At 42.2% G+C, this 21,741-nt stretch overlaps 1 protein-coding gene across 3 annotated transcripts in view; it reads left to right on the top strand.

Annotated features, from left to right (window-relative positions):
• The window catches only part of NPAS2 (neuronal PAS domain protein 2), a 169,870-nt gene that overhangs the window by 85,173 nt on the left and 62,956 nt on the right, over positions 1-21,741 (top strand). For 2 of the 3 annotated variants that reach the window (XM_074964898.1, XM_074964892.1), the window contains exons 3-6: positions 2,737-2,885; positions 8,168-8,259; positions 15,963-16,052; positions 19,284-19,404. In XM_074964898.1, coding sequence (XP_074820999.1) covers positions 2,737-2,885; positions 8,168-8,259; positions 15,963-16,052; positions 19,284-19,404 — 452 coding nt within the window. The remainder of the gene's footprint in view (positions 1-2,736; positions 2,886-8,167; positions 8,260-15,962; positions 16,053-19,283; positions 19,405-21,741) is intronic. The other variant, XM_074964906.1, reaches the window with a different exon arrangement.

The raw sequence follows: 21,741 nt of genomic DNA, 5'->3' as shown, positions 1-21,741 counted from the left end.
AGGGCAATGGAAAGAATAATTCTGGGAATTTCAATACGAGACCGAGTCCCCAGTGAAGTGATCAGACAGCAGAGTGGAGTGCAGGATGTCGTTGTTGAGAGCAGGCATAAAAAATACGATGGGCCAGGCATATAACGAGGCTCACTGACAATCGATGGACTGCAGCTGTCGCCGAGTGGTACCCACAGGAACTGAAATGACCACTCAGCCAACCCCCAAAGAGATGGGAAGATTTTATCATGAAAAGACATAGCCGCATATGGAGAAGGAAGACCAGGATACGAGAAGAATGGAAGATGTGCTGTGATTGACGCAATCTGTAGGAGGGCTGAAGGACCAATCGATCAAGGTGAAGGGTATGAAATTAAGATAAGGACAACTTCAGCAGAGTATCAGGGATAGTGCCCTAATAGTGATATTTACTAGACTATGGAATAAGCTTCCAAGGGAAGTGTTGGAACCTGCATTGTTCAAGACATTTAAAACTGGACTGAGCAAAGCACTAGCAAATATAGAATCCTGCATTGGCAAAGGGATAGATTAGATGACCTAATAAGGTTTTCTGTTTTCTTCTTTTAAGGATCCTACTCTGTTCATTGATTTGGATCTTGGTCGAGTTATTTCCACTACAAAAGTTTTCAGATTTCCTTTGTGAATAAAATGTCAAGTGTTAAAAATAGGTACTTTCTGGTTTCTGTCAAAACATATTTTACTTTCTAGGCAAGCAACACTTACTCTATATATGGTTGGGGAGTTTCAGTTTTTGGAGGAATGGGAGCCTTCAAGCTAAAATGGGCTGAGGATTGAATTATATGAAAATAAAATGTTGCTGTTCTTTAAATCTTCTTGAATTGTTTGGAAATACGATGAAGATGGATTCAAATCTTGTCCCGACAATCTTCTGCATGTGTAACAGGAGTAGGCTTAAATCAGTTAGACACCATCCACCCAAACTTTTGTGTTCAAAGCTGTAAAATAACCAAAGATTGGCTTCTTTCCAGTAAAAAGAAAAGGAGTACTTGTGGCACCTTAGAGACTAACCAATTTATTTGAGCATAAGCTTTCGTGAGCTACAGCTCACTTCATCGGATGCATTCAGTGGAAAATACAGAGGGGAGATTTATATACACAGAGAACATGTACAAATCAGACGTCAAGAATTATAACATTCAAAAACCAGTCGGAGAACACTTCAATCTCTCTGGTCACTCGATTACAGACCTAAAAGTCGCAATATTACAACAAAAAAAGTCAGAAACAGACTCCAACGAGAGACAGCTGAATTGGAATTAATTTGCAAACTGGATACAATTAACTTAGGCTTGAATAAAGACTGGGAGTGGATGGTTCATTACACAAAGTAAAACTATTTCCCCATGTTTATTCCCCGCCGCTGTTCCTCAGACGTTCTTGTCAACTGCTGGAAATGGCCCACCTTGATTATCACTACAAAAGGCTCCCCCTGCCCCCCGCCCCCCGCTCTACTGCTAGTAATAGCTCACCTTACCTGATCACTGTCGTTACAGTAAAGAGAAAAGGAGGACTTGTGGCACCTTAGAGACTAACAAATGGTGCCACAAGTCCTCCTTTTCTTTTTGCGGATACAGACTAACATGGCTGCTACTCTGAAACCTCTCGTTATAGTGTGTATGGTAACACCCATTGTTTCATGTTCTCTGTGTATATAAATCTCCCATTGTATTTTCCACTGAATGCATCCGATGAAGTGAGCTGTAGCTCACGAAAGCTTATGCTCAAATAAATTTGTTAGTCTCTAAGGTGCCACAAGTACTCCTTTTCTTTTTGTGGATACAGACTAACACGGCTGCTACTCTGAAACCTTCTTTCCAGTGCATTTCTAAAAGTATTCAGGCCAGAGAGCAAGACAAACAAAAATTACTGCCTCCAGCCCCCCACCCCGTCACTGGTAACATATGGAAGCCTCCATTGTCATATCTCTGCTGAAAATATTTATTTACATATTGGTCCTTGGAGGCAGGGCCGTCCTTACCCGTACGCAAAGTAAGCAGCTGCATAAAGCAACAGGAAATTCAGGGCACCAAATTAAACAATTCTACAGGATGCTTATAAACTGCCATAGTTTTTTTACTTTTTTATCTGACCAAGAAATAATTTAGGATACCTAAGTGTTTTGATCAGCCCAAAAGTTTGAGCATTATAAATTGTTTTCTGGGCCAACAAAAAGTGTTGCCATATTATTTACCTTGTCTACTTACAATCTTCCTTTACTGAAAGTACCTCAACATAGAATGCATGAATTTTGAGTACACCTACACACATATGAAAACCTGTGCTTACAAGACAAGCTTTATAATTTGTCTGAAAACAAGGACATGAAATTCCTCCACATCTTGTCCTGCTGCTGGAGTGATAGGGGGAGGACAGAAGAGCCAACATGTGCCCCCTGAGTGAGCCCAGGAATAAGATAATAAAGTCACAGAGCAGAGATTGGAATAAAATCCAGCTCTGTTGTTTCCCATCCTAGCACTCTATCCTTCGGAGCATGCCGCTTTTCAAGATGTCCCAGCAAAGAGGTCACAAAGATGACAGTGAGAAAGGTCAGTTCTTGATTGCTTATGTAGCTTTGCCCAGTGCCAGCCATCAGTGTTCACACACTGATTCATAGTGAGTTCATTTTCTAAATAACATGTCGCAAGAAGAATATGTAATGATTACTCTTTCTAGGTCCATTCATTATTTTTTTCCTACTTATAGGGCTTCACGTAACAAGTCTGAAAAGAAGAGACGTGACCAATTCAATGTTCTCATCAAAGAGCTCAGCTCCATGCTTCCAGGCAACACCCGTAAAATGGACAAAACTACAGTGCTTGAAAAAGTCATTGGCTTCCTGCAGAAACAGAATGGTAAAAATTGCTAAACCTATCCATGTACAGTCAAACTGAACCAAATCCTTGTTACCCCAGTGATGGTCAGAGTGGCTCAGGTGGTTAAAAATTTCATGGTAAGATTTTTTCCAAGTCATAGTTTATGACGAGAAAACTTAAGGGTACCATGCAACCCAAATCAGCCTCCTCGGCTGCTCCTTGGTACAGGATAATACTTATCCTACTTGCTCTGTAGTATAATGCCTGTTCAGATCTGATGGGCTTGCTCAAGACTGCCTTTCTTGCTCACAATGCTCCTTTTGGCTGTTGGGCTCAAGTGAATGAAGCTGATCAGTCCTCCGACGTTCTAAGGCAGAGGATGTATGCCTCCCTAGCTGACTGAATATCAGGCAGCCAGGGAAGAAATGCAAAGGACACAGAGCTCTGAAATGGACCTGTGAGCTAAGCAGGGGAGGGACTTGTGATCTGCACAAAACAGTGATCAGGAGGGAAAGAGGAAGCTCCCTTCTCCTGACACCAATAGACTTCTGACTGGAGGGGGGAAATATTCTTCTTAGCTTCTCTAAAAGTAGATGTAGGGAGCCAGTCTGTTCTCTCCTGGGGTACTGTGAAAGGGGGCTGTGACTCCTGCACACTGTGGGCCCTGAGTATGAAAAAGAAGCAGCTTCTGAGGATAGGGGATAGAGGAGTTATCATATGAGAAGCTTGCCTGTGTGCCTCGGTACAGCCCTGGTATAGAGCTGGTGGGTTTGGAGTGGGGTTGTTTTCCCTGGATAATCCAACCTGCTATTAAGCTAGCATCCAGAGTCGTGTCTCTCCCAGGTCTCAGTTTCTACTTCATCATGCCCGCTACACCTTTTAACAGATGAAAATCCATCAGAGATTCTTTAAAAAAAAAAAAATGGAGAAAGTGAAGGTTCAAGGTTGCGAATTTAAATAATTTTCTGTACAGAAAATATCTTAAAGAAAGATCACATGGCATACTTTCTGACTTTAAAATATTGATCATTGTTTCTCTGGCACTTGGATCCATGTGCCGTCACACCAAGCAGCCTGAACGGTGGCGAAAGGAGGGGAGCTCAGAACTAATGTGTGTATAATGTAGTACAGTGGGAAATTCTGACATTAAAGGCCAAATTTTTAAAATTGGTTTAATAAATTGTATTCACAAATATTTGCTTGCATAAATCTGGGGGACTTCTACCCAATGTGAACAAGCAAATACCAGTTTTTCATTTGCATAGGTGCAATTTTAGTTTGGTTTTAAGGCCATTTGCAAATTTGGCATAGAAGAGCACAATAAAGACAGCTGCTGAGTAGTGATGACAGCCAGAAATTTATTTTAAAATATATCTGAAGGGTGAATGTTTATTCTCAAAAAAACATGTCAGCTCTACCATTATATCTCAGTACTGATCTCTAACCCTTGCTGTTCCAATCTTTGGGGGCCACTCTGAGCAAAAACTATAAATGTGCTGAATTGTACCACTCTTCTGTGATGTGAGTAAACTTTAGAGACAGATCACCTCTTGCTGAAGAAATCCTGAGGTTGGGTGGAACGCTGCAAATTTTGCCTTGCAGAGTTTTCACCATATTGTTCTACCAGAAGTGTGGGGTTTGCCCCCTGCCTCATACCCCATGAAATGGGCAGATGCTTCAGCCCCCACAAATCATAGATCCCTTGAGATCTTGGAAAATGATCTGGAAGTGCTGACCATTCACTTGAAGGCTTTGTGCATGCTCCAAGTTCCTGGCAGGATGGCAGCTATACCCCTTTCAGCAGTTTGATTTGTCTTGCGTACCGCAAGTTACACCTCCCTTAAAAACTACTTGCTTACAAAATCCGACATAGAAATACAAAAGTGTCACAGCATAGTGTTACTGAAAAATTGCTTATGTTCTCATTTTTACCATATAATTATAAAATAAATCAATTGGAATATAAATATTGCACTTACATTTCACTGTCTAGTATATAGAGCAGTATAAACAAGTCCTTGTTTGTCTGAAATTTTAGTTTGCACTGACTTCGCTAGTGCTTTTTATGTAGCCTATTGTAAAACTAGGCAAATATCTAGATGAGTTGATGTACCCCCTGGAAGACCTCTGCGTACCCCCAGGGGTACATGTACCTCTGGTTTAGAACCACTGCAATAGGGGGAGATCTGCACACGGAGGATTCCCTTATGCATGCACATCAGCCTCAAATCAGGAACAAGACTAAGAGCACCAGAATACCTTATCACTTGTAATCTAAGCTAATTTTGACAGTAGGGCACAGTTGCCAACTTTCACGTGGTAAATAAGCACCCTGACTTTCACAATAAGCCAACAATCAAGCTAATCCCATTTCAAAACAAGGCCAAAACAAGCCAGTCCTTAAGAACTATAACACTCTATGTGACTAGATTCCCCCGGTGTGCAGTCTGGCACTGTGGTGGGCCCTCTGTGCACTCCTGACTCTCTCCCCCACTTGCCCCTGCTTGCCTGTTGTCCCTGCCTGCCCCCCTTTGCCCCTGCTTGCCGGGAGCCAATAAAAAAAAAGAAGTAACAAGCTACAATAAGAGACAAGCCAAACAAGAAACAAGCTACAAGCCAAAAACTAGCCAACAAGCAACTCTAAACAAGCCCAATTTCTGCATTTTTTTCGCGGGTTTGGCATGTTTGCAGCAGGGACTGATTCTCATTTGATAAGGCCTCTTTACACTGCTCAGGCAGTGTATACACAGTTCTGGAACAGTGTAAATGGGCCACATCTCCAGAAGTGACAGTCCTCAAGACCATGTGGAATTCCAGTGACTTCACTAGAACTCCATAGAGGTGAACGGGTCCAACCTCACAGAGCAGCTTGCAGGACTGGGGCCTAGTGAATTAATCTTTGCCATTTTGCTCTCTTTTATTCCTTGGACAATATTTCCACCTTCTCAGAGTTGAGAGATATGGGTGTAATAAAGAAGCAGATAAAAACTCTTACATCATGACACCAACATAATTAAGTCACAAATGTCAAAATAATTGAGGAAAGAATTATAGTTAATCTGTTATTGTAGTGATGGTTCTCTTTTAATTAAATATTGCCATAGACAAAGTGATTTCATGCAAGAGGGCACAATTGGGACATCTGAAAGTTTCATTATATCTGTTATTCTTTTCAGCTTCTTTGATAATTGTATATACCTATTTAAAATGTGACAGTAATGATATATCTTTCTTTTTAGCTGCCCAAGGCAGAGTAAAGGAAGATGTAAATATGCATACTTTAAAAAATCCACTAAAGAACAACCACATAAGTGTAATAATAAGCGTAAATGGAGTAGCTGATAGCACCAATAATTTACTCAAAAAAGGCATTTTACTTTCTTTTACCTGATTGTTCTCTGTTTAGTAAACAGCCTATGATTGTATATAGAAGTTGGACTGAATTGCTATTGGTTTTGTACCCTTTAAGAAAGAAAGAAAGAAAGAAAGAAAGAAAGATACTTTTCAGACAAAAGTCCATTATTTAAAAGTTTAAATCAACAGTAAACATGCAACATACTACAAAACAAACAATTCAGTTTAAAAACATTGCTTTCTCCCCATTGTATGTGATGGTTTTATTTGTTGTATTCAATAGTATTTTCTCTTACATTTGGCTTTTTAAACCAGTCATTTATAATTAATTAATTACAATTAATCAGTTATAACAGAAAAGCAGATCAATTTTCAGATTTCCTGCTCACTAAACAGTCTCTTTCTATTAATCCAAGGAAGCTTGGCAAAATTCAAATAATTCTTCCAGAAATTGATTTTTCAAATATGCCATTTTTGCCATGCTAGTATCTACTGTAAAATATTCTGCATTTTGCAGGGTACATAATAAAGAGCTGATTGGAGCTGATCCTTTTTTTCTCAGCATTCTGCTGAACATTCTGGGCCGGTAAAGCCACTGCATTGTGATATCAAGACAACCCCAGCAATGCTGAAAAAGTTAATTTAGTGGGAAACAGACTGCTGCAGCTCCACTGATAAAAGCACTAACCTGTGCTTGTGTGGGTGCTTTGATTTACTTCCATGAGACACTTCATGCAGACAGTATTATAGGTTTACTGCCTTTTAAATCATTCAGCCATTTTTATTTTTATGGTCAGTCTCTTGAAACAGGGAGAAAGTGGCATTAAGTGCTCTATAAATGTTGACAGATTAGGTTAATCAGAGTAGAGTAGAGAGGCCACAATTATCCTCTACCCGACCACAGTGTTAGCGCTCAAGTGTACTTTTATTAGAGCTGGGTGAATACTGAACAGATTATTAGGCAAATATGTATAAAATTTTGAGAAATGTATCAAATAATTTATCTGACAAATACATCCTTACATTACTTAGCCACCGAGGTCCATAATATACCAATACTAATTGGAAATGTTATTTGAAATAAATTATTCAACAAATATGATTCAATCAGCTCTCATTTGGGTTCAGTCTTAACTACAGAGCCATGATTTATAATTATCATACACTGGCACTTCTCCAAGTGAAAACTTACAAAGGACGAATGCCCTAGGAGTGTTTATTGGACGGTGCTTCCATGTGACAGAACAGAATGCCACCATCAAACCACCAGACAGCTTCACAGTCAGATTTTTATTTTAAAGGATAGGAGATTGCATTTTTCAACTGGTTTTTGTGAGTGAAGCTCTGGTTTGCTTCCCCATCCTCTGGCCTGCACTGCACTGTGGAGCTGGCTGGAGATGGTGTGAGGAGAGAAGGATGCTCCATCACAAGAGATGCTGTTGTAAATTGTACATTCCACCTGTGCACCAAGCAACTGGGAGAGCGATTGTGGTTTCTAAGGCACAGTCCTCCAGCTTCCTCAAGGATGCTTTTTCACTGCCCCTACTCGGCGTTGTGGCTGTAGGCCAAAATCTAGCCCTTGGTCATTCCCATCCTAAGTCTGAAACTCAGTAAACCGCAACTACATATTTGATATATGCTAAATCCTCATGCGATTTTGCTTTTTTTTTTTATTCAAAATTCACCTAGGTAACACACTGATTGAAAACAATGGCCATTTGACTGCAAACTCCTATTGAAGACAATGGGGTTTGGCTGAATAAAAACTGAGTAAGGACCTCCGGACATGGCCCAATGAGGATATTATCCATATTCTTGTACTGCATGCATGTCCAGTGCTTGAAAATCTCTATTCATTTCAAGTTATACAAAATCTTTACATCCCTTAGCAGCAATTTGTATATAGTTTGCAAAATATACTTTTCTTTGGATTTTTAAAAAAAATTGTAATGTTGTTATTTGTTTAGAAGTCTCAGCACAGACAGAGATTTGTGAAATTCAGCAAGACTGGAAGCCTTCGTTTCTCAGCAATGAAGAATTCACCCAGCTGATGTTGGAGGTAAAAATGCATATAATTTTGCTATGGATGTGCACATTGTTCTAGACAACAATATGTCTGTGATCCCAAAAAGAGAAGAACTTTAGATTTTATTGTACTTGACCATAAAGCAGAGCCACCATGAAACAAAAAGACTGGAAACCAATATGGGTTCCATTCCATGCTTGGACACTGCAGTAACTGAAGTACTGCAGTCAATAAAAATCCATTTTTAAAAATGGAACAGACACACATTAGATGTAATACATAAAATAAATTCAAATTATGATATACATTTTATTGCTACAAATATAAGATAGGGAAAGGGAAAGCTTGCCATATCTCCTTTTTTGTATATATATTATTATTATTATTTTATTTAACATTTATACTGCATTGGCACCTAAAGGTCATCCATGCCAAAACCCTGTTGTGCTAGGTATTATACAAACATAGAAAATGACAGCCCTTGTTGACTTGACACCATTAATACTGGCAGTGCAATCATTTCCAAAGTTCCTATCAAAGACATCTTTATTATAATAGGGAGCAGAAGCACTTTGCAATTATATTCTATTAAATCACATTTAAATTATACCATAGGAGTTTCTAAAACTAGCAGAGATTTTTAGGGAAATGACTCAGTGATGTTTGTGTAGGTTTGATATGAAATCCAAATGAGCTGCCAAAATGTAATTTTCTATCTTGTAAATAACTACAACTTTGTTAATTGTCTTTTCTGCTACTAAAAATGTAAAGGTTATTTTGTTTCGGAGTGTCATTTAATAACATGTTTTCACTGCTTATTTGTTTTCTCTGTTGTGATTTATGAACATTAGTATGAAGAAAAAAGTGTGAATGGACATGATTCACTGTATGGGTTCAGGGAGATGCAAATAGTCAGCAGGAGCAACTTTCCTATGCTGGGAGTGGATAGCTGTAAATTCTCTCGGAGGCTCCACTATTTGGTCACCATTACCTTTTAGTTTTTCATGATAAGTTTTCTTCTTGTTAAATATTTAACTTTCCTTTCTGTTAATGCTCATGCTTTGAAGCAAATGGAAATAATTAACTAATAGTTTTGTTTGATACAGCTGTTAGTTTGCATCTATTGTATCTGTCTTTCATTTTTCTATGGCTCTTGTGAATGTTGCAAGCGAGTTTTTAAGAGACACTTCATTTGCACTTGCCTGACATAATTGTAGATTCTCATTTCAGTGCACAGGAATTTACACACATAACTCCCTTCACATTGAATTAAAAATATTCCCTTGAGGTGGAAACAAATGAATGGGCAAATGACTTGGGTTCTTCTTCGAGTGCTCGTCCCTGTGGGTATTCTCTGTGGGTTGGAATGCACTCCGTGTGCCTGAGACCAGAAGATTTTTCAGTAGCAGGGTCCACCAGTCCATGCCTGCACCCTTCCCCACCTCCTGCTTTAAACTGAGGGTACAAAGGGTGCTGCGGACCGACCACCTCTCCAGTTCCTTTCTACCACTTGTGGTCTGAGAGAGAACCCCTCAGTGTTTGCAGCTTTTTGCTAGTGTTCCCACTCAGACTTTCTTGTATTGTAATTCGGTTTTCTTTTTTCTTAGATACAGTGGATGCCACTTGATACCAACCCTGATATCAACACTTCCAGTTAATAGCAACATTTTGCCAGGAACTAATCCCATCCCATCCCATCCCATCAACTTCATTGTTAACAGGATTTGGATATTGGCAGTGACATGTCACTTATTGAGAACTTCTTTTAGAAGAAAGGCCCTGACTGCAGGCAGGTTTGTGAGGCTGGAGCAGAGAACGAAGGGCTGGGACATGCCTTCCTTGGCTGCAGCCCCACAAACCTGCCTGCACTCAGGGACCACACAGGAGGTAAGAGGATGGGGGCCCCACATCTCCGCCCAGTGAGGGAGCCCCTGCTGGAGTACTGATGCTGCAGGCTGGGTCGGGAGGCTGTGGAAAAAGGAAGGCGCTGCAGTCCAGATGCCAGGGTTTTCAGCTGGGAGCTCGCAGAACTGCATGGTACCTCTCTCTGCTGCTGCCCTGCCCTCAGCTTCCCCTCCTCCTGGAAAGCCCTGGCATCCAGACTGCCGCCCCCTCTCCCCACAGCTGTCGTGCCTGCAGGCAGGTTGGTGGGGCTGCAGTGAGGGAAGGCACGTCATTGCCAATATCTGACACCCCCAGCTAGTGCACGCTAACCCCGAAAATGGTGGAGAAAAAGTATTTTGTCCCAGCCAACGGGGTGGGACATTTGTGTTCCAACCCCATCCTGAACTCTGTAGTGGTCCAGGTCAGGGAGGCTTTAGCCAGGGTCCATGGGTGCAATTGCACCCTCAGAAATCAGACCCGAATTCACTTGCATTTGGCACAGGACCCCTATCTCAAGTTTGGTCCAGCCACCACTTTGTCCAGCTGGGCCAAATTTGCATGAGTGGCTTTGCAGCCTGGTGTCTGGGGGCAAAGCAACAGGTTGCAATGCCTGGAGTGGGAAGCTGGGCCCAGCCCCATGGAAGAGGAACTAACTCCCACTGTGGGGTGAGTGCAGGGTGGGTTCACTGTCCAGCCAGCCCCCTCCCTGGGATCCCCCACCCCTCCTAACTGGGCTGGGATTAGGCTTGTGGTGCCAGGGCAGAGAGTGTTGCTGCAGTTGGTTGGTGCCTCCATGGAAATTCAGTACAGTGCTCCCATTTCAGGGTACCTTGACTCTGAGGCTACATTCGCCCTGGTCCAGGCTGCCAAGGAGCACAACAAACTGCTCCAACCTACGCCCACCCCTTCAGACCAGGATGACAAGAGACTATATCTCTTCAGTAGATAGAGCCTGTGCCTCCTCAACTCAGAAGGAAGGGCTTTTACTCCAGATATTTCCTCATCACCAAAAAGAAAGGGGGCTGGAGACCCATCCTACACCTCAGACAGCTAAATGTCTTCATGTGCCCATTTGACATTCAGGATGACCACCTTGATCTTAATAATCCCCTCCCTACAGAAAGGCGGTTGGTTTGCAGCCCTCAATTTGAAGGATGCCTACTTTCATATAGACATTCATCCAGGACACAGGAGATTCCTGCATTCCACGCTGAGCCTCGAGCACTTTCAATTCAGAATTCTTTCCTTCGGCATCTCAACGGCCCCAGGAGGTTTCACAAAGGCACTCTCCATGGTAGCAGCAAGTCTGAGTCTTTAAGACAGCCCAATATTTCCTTACCTTGATGATTGGCTGCTCGCAGGTCAGTCGTATCAGAAGGCGCAGATGGCAGTCCTCTCCTTATGCAATCGCTTTTACGCCTCAGGACTTCAGGTAGATCTAGAAAGGTCCACTTCAGGCCCCACGCAAGTTTTAGAATTTAACAGGGTGAATCTGATCTCGATTTTGGGCAAGGCATACTTAAGTCAGGATACATTCCTCACAATGAGGGATCTCACCACCTAACTTCGACTCATCCCCTTGACAGCAGTCTGATCCTGCCTGGTCCTTCTAGGCCATATGAATTCCTGCATCTATGTCAGTGATTCTCAACCAGGAGTCTGGGGCACTGTGGAGGACCGTGAGTAGGTTCAGGGAGTCCGCCAAGCAGAGCCGGCATTTGATTTGTTTGGGCCCAGGGCAGAAATCATAGAATCATAGAATATCAGGGTTAGAAGGGACCTCAGGAGGTCATCTAGTCCAACCCCCTGCTCATAATAGGACGTAATCCCCACATAAATCATCCCAGCCAGGGCTTTCTCAAGCCTGACCTTAAAAACCTCTAAGGAAGGAGATTCCACCACCTCCCTAGGTAACCCATTCCAGTGCTTCACCACCCTCCTAGTGAAAACGTTTTTCCTAATATCCAACCTAAACCTCCCCCACTGTAACTTGAGACCATTACTCCTTGCTCTGTCATCTGGTACCATTGAGAACAGTCTAGATTCATCCTCTTTGGAACCCCCTTTCAGGTAGTTGAAAGCAGCTATCAAATCCCCTCCCTATTACGTCCCTCGATCTGCTGGCAATGCTCCTACTTATACAGCCCAAAATGCTGTTAGCCTTCTTGGCAACAAGGGCACACTGTTGACTCATATCCAGCTTCTCATCCACTGTAACCCCTAGGTTCTTTTCTGCAGAACTGCTGCCTAGCCATTCAGTCCCTAGTCTGTAGCGGTGCATGGGGTTCTTCCGTCCTAAGTGCAGGACTCTGCACTTGTCCTTGTTGAACCTCATCAGATTTCTTTTGGCCCAATCCTCTAATTTGTCTAGGTCCCTCTGTATCCTATCCCTACCCTCCAGCGTATCTACCACTCATCCCAATTTAGTGTCGTCTGCAAACTTGCTGAGGGTGCAATCCATGCCATCCTCCAGATCATTAATGAAGATATTGAACAAAACCAACCCCAGGACCAACCCTTGGGGCACTCCACTTGATACCGGCTGCCAACTAGACATGGAGCCATTGATGGCTACCCTTTGAGTCTGATGATCTAGCAAGCTTTCTATCCACCTTATAATCCATTCATCCAGCCCATACTTCTTTAACTTGCTGGCAAGAATACTGTGGAAGACCGTATCAAAAGTTTTGCTAAAGTCAAGGCATAACTTTTCCCTCATCCACAGAGCCAGTTATCTCATCATTGAAGGGTATTAGGTTAGTCAGGCTTCACTTGCCCTTGGTGAATCCATTCTGACTGTTCCTGATCACTTTCCTCTGCTCGAAGTGCTTCAAAATTGATTCCTTGAGGACCTGATCCGTGAAAGCCGAAGCCCCACCACTTGGGGCTGATGTCTGGGGCCCTGAGGTCCATCACCCAGGGCTGAAGCCTAAGCCTGAGCTGTTTAGCTTCACGCAGCCTCCTGTGGCGTGGGACCCCAGGCAGTTGCTCTCCTTGCTACCCCCTAACACTGGCCCTGGCTTTTATATCCAGAGAAACAGTTGTTGTGGCACAGTTGGGCCATGGAGTTTCGATCGCATGTTGAGGGGGGCCTCAGAAAGAAAAAGGTTGAGAACCCCGATCTACCTGATACCTTTCTCAAGTCTGTACCTCTGGTGCCTTCAGGCATGTTTGTGGATGGTTTACACTCCAAGTAGGGACACCTTTGACAAATGAGTCTTGCTTCCTCAGAATATCCTAATGTCATTCACCTGGTGGGAAATCAAAGACACTGTCTGCATAGGGGTTCCTTTATTCCCCTACCCCCCAAAAAGACATTAATTATGGGTGCCTCCATGCTTGACTGAGAAACTAACCTGGATGACCATCTAGCCCAGGGCTCCTGCACTTTACAATAAACCAAACAGCATAACAATCTTTTCAAGCTTTGGACAGTGCACAATGCTTGCGAGAGGTTTCTTCCCTTCATCTGTATTGCACATGTTGAAGTCATGTCAGACAATGTGACTACAATATTTTGTATAAACAAACAAGGAAGAGTGAAGTCTGCCCCACTCTGCATGGAAGCAATCTAACTCTGGAACTGGTCCATCCAGCATCAGATCCCCATCTCAGCAGTGCACCTACTGGCAGTAATGAATGCCTTGACAGATAGCTCTGCAAGCTTTTTCCACAAAAATCACAAGTGGGAGATCCACCCTTTAGCCATGCAGTACTTCTGGTAGTGGAGCTCTCTCCATCCTGGGATGTCTTTGTGACCCAAGCGACCAAGAAAGTGTATAGCATAATGCTCCTAAGCTGCCCACAGGCACAACTCCAGAGGGATTCCTTCGTATAGTGATTGGACCCACCAAAGTACGTCTTCCCTCCCATTCCCTTATTCCCTGGTGTCCTCAGGAAGATCAAGCAGGATGAGACAACAGTAATCCTGTTAGCACCTTGCTGGCCAAGAAAACTTTGTTAGTCTCTAATTTGCCACAAGTACTCCTTTTCTTTTTAAGAAAACTTTGGTTCACCACCATCCCACAGGTGGCCTCTCGCCCAGGCATACACTTGCAACCGGAGCACGGCGAGGTGTCTTGCACAAGCACAGGCCAACAGACACTGCTACTGAAATATCTTCTAGTCTGAGGCACAAGGAGCGCATGCGCACTCACAATGAATACCCATTGGGACCACACATCTTGAAGAATTCCAGTTAGTACAAGATAAGTAACCTTCCTTTTTTGCAGACTTTTCTTGTATGGTAGTTACCAATAGAAGATAGCACTATGATTCTTCATGAGCCGGTGCTTAGTAGATATTCGGAGGTCCTGTTGAACTGTTTGCTCTCTCGCTCTCTCTCACTCTCTCTCTCTCTCACCCAAACAAGTTCTAACTTACTGATGTTTGGACAAGATGCTGTTTAAAAATATTCTTTGTCCAGCTATAAAAGCATGCCTTTTGCAAGCAATGGCTCAAAAAAACCCAAAGTGTCTTTGACTGCAGTGAAATGGCTGCTGTCTTGATAATGACCTGATCCTGCACCACTCTTGAGAGCATGAAAACAGAAGCTGCTAAAGTGGGACTTTGAAACAGTACACAGAAGATCAAGACCATGGAGATAGGAGAGAACGCTATCAACACTGGCAGATGTGAAATTGAAGGCGAAGAGTACGAAAGAGTTGATGACTTAGTCTATCTTGGAAGTACAATATTTGCCAAGGGCCAGCTCACTAAAGAAATGAAGGCAAGAAACAGTAAAGCCAGAAGTTCATTTTCCTGTTTGTCAATCAGCTGGAAGAGTAAGAAGATGTATCTTACTCACTACAAAGAGATTGTATAATGCTATTGTCCTTCCTTCTTCTAAGGATGGAGATTCCACCAACCTCCCTAGGTGATCAGCACCAATATCAGAACTTAGATCGATTGATTTATGGATCCAGACCTGCTCCCACTGAAGTCAATGGGAGTTTTGCTATTGGCTCATCAGCTTCAGTGGGAGCAAGACTGGAGCTAAGAATTTAATACTGTACTTGACCAAATACTGTAAGTGCTTCTTCTTTGTTTGCTTCTCATTGTTGGAGTAGTAGATGAGGCCTTGCTTTAGATACACTTAGAAGGTTTAGCTCAAGACGGAGTAGGCTATTGATTTCAGATATGGCTATGAGCAAAATATTTTTACATGATAAAATATTTTAGGGTGATATTTTCTCTTATGCAGAGGGCTTGTACAAGGCAGGTGCCCCCACTTAAATCACAGGGCTGGAGAATCTGCTGCTGTGTGGGATTTAAGTAATGCGCAAGTGCTATATTGACTGTCTGCACAAAGGTGAATTGTGCCACTAATGAATAATCTAATACCGTGATCTTTAAAATAAGTCACCTCCGTTAAACCTGAAGCTAAAGATTACTTGGTCATTTCTGTTGCTTTTATTTACATGAAAGCATAGTAATATACAATGTTACATTAATACAAACAGATTAATTTTGTGGGTAATTATTATTTGAGATAGCACTGCGTCCTTTCATGATGCTTTGATATTTACACAAAGCTAACTTTTTTTAATAACTTCCAAGGATCCAGGCTTAGCCATCTTGCATTATTATTAATTTAAAAACTGATATCTGAAATATTCTTGTAAGCCTTTTGTTCTCTCAGCTAGTATATTTTGCTGAACTACAAAGAACACTGTATAAGTGAGATAAGACTGTGAAATCGAGAATTACTGTTGTGCAGCTTGAGATAATGTTCCTACAACCTACTAATAATGTGGTGGTGAGGTAAAAGGTTTTGATCAATGTACAATGAGAATTACCGATAAAAGCCCATACTACTGTTAAAGAACTCTCCACTTGTGCATTTCTCTTAGGCATTAGATGGCTTCATTATAGCAGTCACCACAGATGGAACCATCGTATATGTTTCTGACAGTATTACACCTCTACTTGGACATTTACCCGTGAGTAATTCTTGCACACTCTTTTGCAGATACAAATTATGAGTCAATCATGTAAACACCAAAACCTGCATTAGTGTTTATTCTTGTGAGTAGTCCCATTGATTTCTAGGAATATTCACTCTGGGGGCAGGATTGGGCTCCCAGTTTATTTCTAGCATTCGTTAAAAGGGGAGGGGGAGATGAACATGTTTTTTCCCATCAAAATTAAAAATGTATAATTTTAAAAAATATCCAACCAGTGATCTTTGGTTTTTTTTAGTATGATTCATACACTTCAGTTCCCTGTTGCTGTGAAGCATTTAAAACTAGATAAGACAAAGCTCTGAAGGATATTCTGGTTTGGGGAGGGACAATATGACCTAACTTCTTTTCCATCTTTGCTTTCTAGAAAAAATATCAAATGGTTTCTAGTTAAGGCTAAGATTTAGTCACGGGTATTTTTAATAAAAGTCATGGACAGGTCATGGGCAATAAACAAAAATTCATGAGAAATACCCAGGACTAAATCTGCTCCTGGGGCCCGCTGCTCTGGAGGGCCCTGAGGTGCCGCTGCTCTGGGAGGCACCTGTTCCAGGGGTGGGGGCTGACTGCCCTTGACAGCCCGCTGCTCCGAGGCCCCTGGGGACTGCTTTCCTAATAGCCTCCAGGGCTGCTGCTCCAGCCGTCCTTGGGACTGTTGCTGCTTAGACAGTCCCCAGGGCTACCCCCAGGATCGATGCTGCTCAGGCCTGTTGCACCGGCTGCTGCAGGTGCGGAAGACAAGAAGGTCACAGAAAGTCATGGAATCTGTGACTTCCGCAACCCGTGTGACAGAATCACAGCCTTACTTATAGTTGATGGGGAATACTATGTGCTGCTGGTGATGATGTCCTTCTGAGACGTGCACTGAGGATCTGGTTCTACTCCTTTGAAATAAAGGGCAAGACTCCTCTTGACTTCAGTGGAATAGGATCAGATCCTGAACTGGTTGACTGATGTCACCAGGCTGTTGGGCTGTGAAGGTCTACTGCTGGTCTGGTGCCTTCCAAAGGAAAGCAGCCTTTTAAGGATTGTTCCCAGGAAGGTGGTAGTGGTGGAGTTGCTCCTCTATGTGGCTGTGTGTTGGGGGGGATTGGTTACTGGGTCTCATATCCCAAAGACGCTCCTATGCTATGCTGTGTCTAACTTGTGGAGCAGGGGAGAAGAGGAGTTGTTTTTTCTGCTCCTGCTGGTGATACTGGACTGGGACAGATGGTATGGTAATTAAGGCATTAATCCTCGCTTATTTTTAGTAGTTCAGTCTCCATATAAATACATAGCCAGAAGCAACAGGAAGTACTTCTATGCCACATTCTTTTTTTTTTTTTTTGCTTAGGAAAATTGTAATTATGTTTTTCGCTCATTTCGCCATTCAGCCAAATATGTTAAATATATTCCATCCAACAAAATATATCTAACATATTCCACTAAGCTATAATACGATGAGTAATTATTTTCTTCTTAGGTGAAACAATGTCATGAAATAAAGATGTCTGGTGGTGAACGTAGGAATATTGCTATGCAACAGTAACAAAGTAGCTCAAGCTAAAACCACCTACTTCATTTTTCTTTAGTCCTCCGCAGTGCAGGAGTTCAATAATCTTTGTCATTTTTGGGCAGAGAGATTGCCTCTTACTGTCCTACGGTCTGTTGGGCCCAATGATTTCCACAGAATTTCTTCAGTTTTCAAGGTTTTTCAGATGTTTGTCTCAGTGTTAAGGAAACTTTTTTCATTGCTTTCCCCTCTATTCTTGAATCCTACTGGAAACTAGGGATCCAATTCAGGAAAACATTCTTATTCAGGAAGGACAATTAAGCATGTGCTTGAGTCCTTCTGAAATCAATGAGAATTAAACCCTATTTCAATAAGGACGTATTTAGGCAGGTACTTAAATACTTTCCTGAATTGGGATCTAAAATTGTAAACTGGTTATTCTTTCTGCATCCTACTAGTCTTTAGCATGATAACCTTGTCTGAAATCCAATCCCAAATATGGAAATGGATCATTATTATTTATTTTGTGGTAGCTCCTAGGAGCTCTAGGCATGGATTTTGATTTGGATTTAATTGGGGTTGGACCTGCTTTGAGCAGGGCGTTGGACTAGATGACCTCCTGAGGTCTCTTCCAACCCTAATCTATGATTCTACGACTTTATTGTGCTGGCACTGTGTAAACACAAAACAAAAAAGATGGGACGCTCCCACCCTGCAGGGACCTAAAGCCCAGGCTCCAGCCCGAGCCTGGAAATCTAAACAGCAGTGAAACAGCCCTGCAGCCAGAGCCCTGCAAGCCTGAGTCAGCTGGCATGGGCCTGCTGTGGGTTTTTCTTTGCTATGTAGACATATGGAGTATGGGCCAGACTGTGCAGTTAAGCCAGTGGCCAATTGGTGGCAGTTCAGAGCCCCACCAATCCAGCTGGGATTGTGTCTGAAGATGCACAATCCCTACCAAAGCTCGCCTATGGACACAAAAAGGGGAGTTCATGTGCTGCACTGTCCCTTTGGATGATGTAGCGCTCCTCCACTGTTTGCTTGACCAGCTCTAGCTGGGACATAGGTAGGGGCAAAGCCATGGACACACCTCTTCCCTGCCTCCCTTTGCTGGTTTGTGCTCCTGGAGGCAGTAAGAGGAGGCAGTCACTGCACATCCCAAAGCTCAGAAACGGCAATTGTGGCTGTGCTTTGCAGGTGGGAAGGCTCACTACACCCTCTCTGTCCACAGTCTGTCCCTATATGAGCAGCAGCAACTTCCTTTGGAATGGGTTACCTTTAAAGGTTTAATTCTAATGAAGAAAACTTAAGCTTAGTGGAACTTCACAGGTCTCAATGGAGTTACACCAGAGATGGATTTGGCCCAGCGTGTACTACTTTTGTTCAGTATAATATCTGATGATGATAATACAGAGCACAATTTTAAGAAGTGTCTGCCTAACTTGTATACCCACTTACCTATTTTAGACCAGAGCAACTGCCCGTGGAAGTCCACAGAAAGATTCCCACTGACTTCCATGGGCTTTGGATCTGGCACTTTGTGTATTTAAGTGCCTATGGGCATGGAAAGTTTAGACAGCTGCTTATGAAATTTGGGCCCTCTGTTTGGTTTTGCAAATAAAGTTCAGTCCCAATTGCAGAAAATGGCAGGTTGGTGGAGAATGAGAATGTCACTCTTTTTTTGTTTTGATCATTTGTACTTTCTTTTCTTTTCTTTGCAGTGTGACGTCATGGATCAGAATTTGTTAAATTTCCTCCCAGAACAGGAACATTCAGAAGTTTATAAAGTATTATCTTCTCATATGCTTGTGGCAGATTCTGCCTCACCAGATTCCCTAAAGAGTAAGTTTTGCTTTATCATTCCCACTAAACAAAAAGCATGGGAGAGAAAAGATTTCTCTCTTGCAAGGGTAGAGTGTCTATGTGATATATGTCAGTATGAATATTTTGCATCTTTAGATATATTTTCATTCATTTTGAAACAAATGTTGCCACCGGGAATGATCCTTCTGTTCAATTTCAAACTAGACTCATTGCATTTATTTACTAAAGCAAGACTGCTTGCAGTTATGTTAATTATAAAATATTGTGTCTTAGGAGAGAGCTAAGGAAAACAGGTTTGGCCATGGAAATTTAGAAAAGTTCAGTGAAAACAAATCACATCTTAATTGATGTTTCAACCTAGTACAGTTATATTCTGTCCATAGATACTCTAGTGATGCACACCTGTGTTTTACATTGCATTTGAAATATTTCAGAGTAACAGCCGTGTTAGTCTGTGTTCGCAAAAAGAAAAGGAGTACTTGTGGCACCTTAGAGACTAACCAATTTATTTGAGCATAAGCTTTCATGAGCTACAGCTCACTTCATCGGATGCATACTGTGGAAAGTATAAAAGATCTTATTATACACACAAAGCATGAAAAAATGGGTGTTTACCACTACAAAAGGTTTTCTCTCCCCCCACCCCACTCTCCTGCTGGTAATAGCTTATCTAAAGTGATCACTCTCCTTACAATGTGTACGATAATCAAGTTGGGCCATTTCCAGCACAAATCCAGGTTTTCTCCCCCCCCCCCGCCACACAAACCCACTCTCCTGTTGATAATAGCTTATCTAAAGTGATCACTCTCCTTACAATGTGTATGATACAGCCAAGCTCTGCGATACAACCGCGTTTGCTCCAACCCCTCAGACAGAGACAAACACCTACAAGATCTCTATCAAGCATTCTTACAACTACAATACCCACCTGCGGAAGTGAAGAAACAGATTGATAGAGCCAGAAGAGTTCCCAGAAGTCACCTACTACAGGACAGGCCTAACAAAGAAAATAACAGAACGCCACTAGCCGTCACCTTCAGCCCCCAACTAAACCCCCTCCAACGCGTTATTAAGGATCTACAACCTATCCTGAAGGATGACCCAACACTCTCACAAATCTTGGGAGACAGGCCAGTCCTTGCCTACAGACAGCCCCCCAACCTGAAGCAAATACTCACCAGCAACCACATACCACACAACAGAACCACTAACCCAGGAACCTATCCTTGCAACAAAGCCTGTTGCCAACTGTGCCCACATATCTATTCAGGGGACACCATCACAGGGCCTAATAACATCAGCCACACTATCAGAGGCTCGTTCACCTGCACATCCACCAATGTGATATATGCCATCATGTGCCAGCAATGCCCCCCTGCCACGTACATTGGTCAAACTGGACAGTCTCTACGTAAAAGAAGAAATGGACACAAATCAGATGTCAAGAATTATAACATTCATAAACCAGTCGGAGAACATTTCAACCTCTCTGGTCACGCGATTACAGACATGAAAGTTATGATATTACAACAAAAAAACTTCAAAACCAGACTCCCGCGAGAGACTGTTGAATTGGAATTAATTTGCAAATTGGATACAATTAACTTAGGCTTGAATAGAGACTGGGAGTGGCTAAGTCATTATGCAAGGTAACCTATTTCCCCTTGTTTTTTCCTACCCCCCCCCCAGAGGTTCTTGTTAAACCCTGGATTTGTGCTGGAAATGGCCCACCTTGATTATCATACACATTGTAAGGAGAGTGATCACTTCAGATAAGCTATCACCAACAGGAGAGTGGGTTTGTATGGGGGGAGGGGGGAGAAAACCTGGATTTATGCTGGAAATGGCCCAACTTGATTATCATACACATTGTAAGGAGAGTGATCACTTTAGATAAGCTATTACCAGCAGGAGAGTGGGGTGGGGGGAGAGAAAACCTTTTGTAGTGGTAAACACCCATTTTTTCATGCTTTGTGTGTATAAAAAGATCTATTATACTTTCCACAGTATGCATCTGATGAAGTGAGTTGTAGCTCACGAACGCTTATGCTCAAATAAATTGGTTAGTCTCTAAGGTGCCACAAGTACTCCTTTTCATTTGAAATATGTGTAAATTATTCAGAATTTATTTTATCATTTAATTTATTTTTCATAAATAATCCTTTCACATACTTCATCTAAATTAGTTCTGAGAGTGGAGGAGGCAAAAAATATGGAACAGATGACAATAGAATCTATACAATTTTTAAAAAATCTACTATATAAAAAACACTCTGATATTCCAAGCTTAATTTAAAACCAAATTGACTGTTTTTCCCGCAAACAGAAGACATGAAAAATCTGTGAATTATGGAA

The sequence above is a fragment of the Natator depressus genome, chromosome 1 (assembly GCF_965152275.1).
Source record: "Natator depressus isolate rNatDep1 chromosome 1, rNatDep2.hap1, whole genome shotgun sequence".
Lineage (NCBI taxonomy): Eukaryota > Metazoa > Chordata > Testudines > Cheloniidae > Natator > Natator depressus.
The sequence above is the reverse complement of the archived record's forward strand: the minus strand, read 5'-3'. Positions and strand labels throughout refer to the sequence as shown.